The 5,752-nt window shown below is 42.8% G+C and overlaps 1 gene segment (V, D, J or C); it reads right to left on the reverse strand.

Moving 5' to 3' along the window:
• Window positions 1-2,820: 2,820 nt before the first annotated feature.
• On the reverse strand, window positions 2,821-3,315 carry LOC108802511. The segment is given in 2 exon segments: window positions 2,821-3,161; window positions 3,270-3,315. Coding segments are annotated over 2 exon segments (387 nt in total).
• Window positions 3,316-5,752: the final 2,437 nt, after the last annotated feature.

The raw sequence follows: 5,752 nt of genomic DNA on the forward strand, positions 1-5,752 counted from the left end.
CAGCAAAGGACCATCTTCCCTGGCTCCTCATACATGCAGAAGCTACTCCATGTCATCTCCATCTTCAAGTCTCACTGACTAGGCCTCAGACCCAGGCCTCAGTCTGAACACATGGCATTTTCCCTAGGCATCTGGCCAAGGAGGATCAGACAATCTAACACAGCCCTCCGCCAGGATGCAGCCCAGGGGAGACTCACTCTGTCTTCTCAAGGTCTCTCCTGAATATTTAAAGCCTCTCCCAGCATGCACTACTGGTAACAAACCTCCTAGTGGTTGGCCAGGGAGGGAGAAACATTTCCAATTCTGATTAATGAAGCTTCTTACACTATTGCTGAGGTACACTTCCCCAGCAGCAGGCAGAAGCAAATAATCACCAGAACTCCGGAGAAACATCAGAAATTTAAATAGAGACTCCTGTTTAAGCCAGGGTGGCTACACTTACTATTAAAGCCACATTCAGGGCAGAATGATAATTTACACACCACACTGGATGTGTACATTATAATAAAAAAAACTGGGTGCTATGTTCAGAGGGCTGCTGCAAACTATAAAATCTTGCAGCATGGCATCTCCTTACTTGGTGCCTAGCTTCAAGGTACTGAAGAGGGAGGGATGCAAGAAAATATCCTTTTTTTTTTTTTTTTTTTAAGAATACAAGACATTCTGATTGGAGGAAAGATGATGTCACATCCTGGCCCCCTCCTCTCCTGCTCCAATCAGAGAATCTGAGCTTTGCATGCACATGATAGCATGCTGCAAGGTAAGGTTTTTACACTTTGCAGTAGGCCTCTGAACATAACACCTAGCAGCAAGGCTGGTCTTGTGTTCGAAGGGGTGTTCGAGCTGTGTGGGTGTTCGAGCTGTGTGGGTGTTCGAGCTGTGTGGCCGCACATGGTGTCATGGCAACAGGGGCTCCAAATGGCCAACACAGCTTGGCCTCGGGGCGGCACAGCCTGCAGCTTCTGCTCTCCTCACTCCTCTGCCATCCGACATGATAGCGATCCCTCCTCCGCCCCCAACCCTCCACCTGCAGGCTTCTACCCATTCATAGACTGTGCAAAGACTAAAAATGTATTTCAGATGAAATGAACAAACACTAAAAACGTTTTCATTAATTTCATCAAACAAAACACATTGTTATGCTATTATGTAGATAAGTAGAAAACTCTCCATCCGATGTCAGTACCGTACTCGTGTACGCATATAAAAGTGTGTAAAAGTATGTACATGCATATGTCTGTAAATGGGAACACATATACATTTGAGATACCTGAACTGCAGAATAATGTTGTAGATCTGTTTGTTTATGTGTTTACTACAGCACTACAGACCACTACATGCCAGACTCTACAACAGCCAGCTGCTCCTAATATATATTTTTTTGGTTGATTTAATTTCCATTGATCTGTTGTTGAGGCTAGGTGTTTTTAAAGAATTATGATCTTGAATTTCATTTTTACTTTCATGTTTCATTTCTTACAATTTTATGGAGAACCTGTATAATATATATAATGCAGACAACTATAAAGTTAGTCACTGACCTAGAACAAGACTAGAGGATGGGAGTTTAGACTTTTAAGACTTCATTGATTACATGCTTGTTCTAAGTCAGTGGCACACAGCAGTTACTCCAATTAGGCTTTGTGTTGTACGAGTGGGACCTCCAATTGAGAATACTTTGTTCCCAGCATACTTACAGTAGTAGCATGGCTTGCAATACTGGCAGTCTAAAGTTTTGGAATGTCTTTAAAAGGTTTTATTAAAAATGGCAGGATAGGGGTAGGGAGAGCTGGAATACCCAACAGTAGCAGATTTTCTGCATGGAGCTCAGACTTCATCCACACAGAGAAGGCAGAGGTAGCATCCATTACACTGGAGGTGCCAGTGTTTCCTCTGTACCAGAGACTGCAGCTCTAGAACAGTGGAGGTTAAGGTATTACTACATTGTCCCTAGAGATATCTCCTTGAACTACTGGATCATTTTTAGTTAGGCAGGTAGGCCACTCTTTCCTTTTTAAATGTCACTCTTTTTGATCTGATGTATGTGTATCTCAATTAAAAACGGATTATATACAGTAGCTATCAGAAGTGTTTCAGTGCAATTAACCTTTTACCCAACCTCTAAAGTATTGCAATAGTTTCCAAAACACTCAAAAGATTGCACTGCTCCTCAAAGGACACAAGCAGGGGGAATCTAGGCCCTCACCAGCTGGGGCTCATCCTCACTCCTACGTTAGCTGCCGTCAAAACAATAAAACATGCGGCCGCATTCCATATGTCGCTGGAAACTTCTTTTATTAAAGATCACACGCCTCAGGTCTGCCCCTCTAACACATTTCACCTAATCCTGGGCTTAATCTTAGATTGCATTATTGCTTTTATTTTAAAAGGCCAGTATGAAGGAAAATAAGTGGACGGAAAAGAAACACTGGTGGATTTAATCAGTCAGTTTCTGCGCATTAATCCTTTGTGATCTGCATCACTGGAGGAGTAGCAGGGGAGGTGTTCCTTGTTTATATATTTATACTAAATATTTGTACTGTTTGTACTGTGAGGTGTACTGTCCCATCTCAGGAAATTGGGAGACATGTATTATGATGTGTTCATATACAAACACTTGTTGTTGTACCTCCGTGTTCCTGATAATGTCAAAATATGCAGAATCCTAAGAACTGAAAGAGAATGAACGTGTAACATTTTGCAGTATATTAACACAGAAAGAGACTACTTCAAAATGTGTTTTCTATTTCTATCTATTGTGTCCGGTCATTAAATGGATGTGCTGTCTCCTACTGATAACATGAAGAAGGGATATACCAGTTATTGTTGAAGGAAAGATATATTTTCCATCAGTGTGTGTCTTGCACAGTAATACACGGCAGTGTCTTCAGTTTTCATGTTGTCCATTTTCAGGGTCAGCTTGTTAATGTTGTTATCTCTAGTGGTTGTGAATCTCCCTTTAATATCATCATGATAGTTTGTACCCCCACTGCTAACAATATAACACAACCATTGTAACTTTCCATCAGAGAACTGTCTGATCCAGTGCATAGCATTGCCACCAAAGGTGAATCCTCCTGAAGCCTGACAGGTCACTGTATGGGAGTTCCCCGGTTTTATCACCATTGGCTCAGACTGAACAAGTTGGTTAGACAGGACACCTGGAAAATATACAGAAAGAATAGGAAATAGAATGATAGTGAATACCTAAACACAGATCTATGAGAAGGTTTATTTCATCTGAGGGAACCTGTCCTGTGAAGTCTCACCTGACAGCCAGGCCAGTGATACAAGAAGGCCTATTAGGGTCCTCATTATTCCTCTCTTTAACTTGTATCTATACACTTTCTAAATAACCTGTAAAGTATCTTCTCTATCTTTATATTGTATGAGAAAGTTCCTGATAGGAAGTGATGTCATGTAATTTGCATAGTATACCAAATATCTACATTCTAACATGTGCGGCAGAATTTATATTCTGGGAAAAGTAAGAATTATTATTGTTTTCTTTTGATTCTATTTCTTTTCACTTTAAAGACCAACAGAGACTTTCTGGTGAATAAAACCATAATAAAGTGATCTTCTAGGAAAACACATAACAGTTGAAGTACATACATATTTACTGTTTACTTGCCAAAGGATTTAGAATTCTGTTCATTCAGTCTTGTGATTTACACACATGTTCATGTCACCCAGCCAGATAAGTGACACCCATATTTCCTGGTCCAGCAATTTAGCTTTATGATTCAGCTCTGTGTCTTCCCATGTCATCTCCCCTCCTCTAGATTCTAGGCATTTCTAGGTAGATCACATGTGCATGAGGCGGCCCTGGGTATAGTTCGCATGTGATGCTGAGCCTCCATGATTTGAAATAACTGAAATTCAATGAATAAAAGGGGAGAGTCATGAACAGTAAACCTGGGGAGGAAAGTACTATGTAATGTCCTCCAGCCAGGAAATGAGGGGGACTCTATCTGACTAGCTGCAGCTTCTAATGCACATTATGAGAGCTCACTGTGTGCAGTGAAATCAGAATAACCAATTGCAGTCCAGGAAAGGAGCTAGTACATCTGTGCAAGATGTCTTTTCTGGCTGGGGTTTGGCTTTAAAGTAAGCTTGCAAGCTTAGGCAAAGCTTAGGCAAAGATATTACTAACCCCACACTGCAAGCATTAAAGGAGAACTATGGGGTTAAGTGTTTTTCTCCATATTTCTCCTAAGAGTTATGGGAGGACACAAACTAGCGTCCTCCCGTCACCCAAAGCTCAGTATACCGCGATCTACAGCTTGTGGTATACTGAGACCGCCACAGCCGGAACAGATCCCGACATTACTGTTGAGATCCACCCAGCTGCGTGATTGACAGCTGGCTCTACCTATCTAGAGGCAGAGCCAGCTGTACCCGCCCCCTCCCCCGTCCGTTCCGCCAGTCAGCGCTGGAGGATCGGAGCGGGGAGTTGGGGAATTCCTCCCGGGAGCCATGAGTGACAGTCATGTCTCTATGCAGGGACATGATCGAGAAGTGAGCGAGCGCCGGTATGTGTTCGCTCACTTCCCGATCTACTGAGCCGACCTGTGACAGTTTAATTGTCATACATCAGCTAGAACTATGAGGTGAGTGATTTTCACTCACCTCATAGTTCTCCTTTAACTACTTGTGTGTGTCCAGGGCTGAGAATAACAAAGTTATACTCACCTGATCCTCTGAGCTTACTGGCTGTGACAGAACTCTCCAGCCTGTCTCCTATGATGATATGTCTCTTGGCATCCTCACACTTTGTATTGGCCGTGATGACTTGAGGATCCTTGAACCACTGCATTGGAGAGGGAGAGATGTTGAAAAAACTGGACTAACCGTAAGCCATCTCCGAGGTTTTGGTGAGTATAAGTTGTTTTCATGTTCAGCCCTAGACACAAATAAGCAGTTAAGCCTTGCAAGAGTTAATAATCATTTTGCCCAGCGTTCTGCTTTAAGCGTCACCTCTTGGAATTAATTTACCACATCTTATTATTATATATTGCTTGCATGTCCCTCAGAGTCCTCACGTCCAATGCTAGTCAATGTACCTGAATTAGACTTGATGATGCCAGTGGGGCTTAGAGCACCAGAGCCCAGAGGAAAAGTAGCTGCGGGGACCGGTCTAGCAGCCTGGCGTGGCTGAGGATCAGGACAGTATATCTGCTTTATTATAATCTGGAATAAGCTGAACTGATAGATTTCACTTTCAGGAAATTTTGCCAAAATAGTTTTGATGTTTTGCTGAAACTTCACATTTTTGGCAAAACGCACTGAAAACAATGTGGAAGGCAAAAATTAAGTGATTTGTAGAGACTCTGTCACTGAGGCGGGGAGGCAGAGGGACATGTGCTTTAAGAATGGGCTGGGCTGTCCCTTGCAGAACTCTATCAGACCTCCTCTGGCTGGGTAGGGGCAGCAGAGGAGAGCAGGGAGCTGGTGAGTAGGGTGTCTTCTCTGACAAAAGGTCTAGATTATTATATGTGAAGAGGGCATTGGTCCAGGCAATGTGTGTGTGGGAGAGGAGTGAAAAGAATATGATGGTATGCAGTATATGCGGGAAAGAAGAAGGTATGACAGCAGGCAGTGTATTCTGGAAAGGAGTGAAGAGGGCATGACATCGGGAACATTTTGCAGGAGAGTAGTGTGAAGGGCATGACCAAGGGAACAATGTTCATTAAAGGAGAGCAAAGGGTTTCACAATGGGCAATGTGTGCCGGACACGAAGATTTTGACA

This window comes from Nanorana parkeri, unplaced genomic scaffold (genome assembly GCF_000935625.1).
Source record: "Nanorana parkeri isolate BGI_ZX_2015 unplaced genomic scaffold, ASM93562v1 scaffold2909, whole genome shotgun sequence".
NCBI classification, from domain to species: domain Eukaryota; kingdom Metazoa; phylum Chordata; class Amphibia; order Anura; family Dicroglossidae; genus Nanorana; species Nanorana parkeri.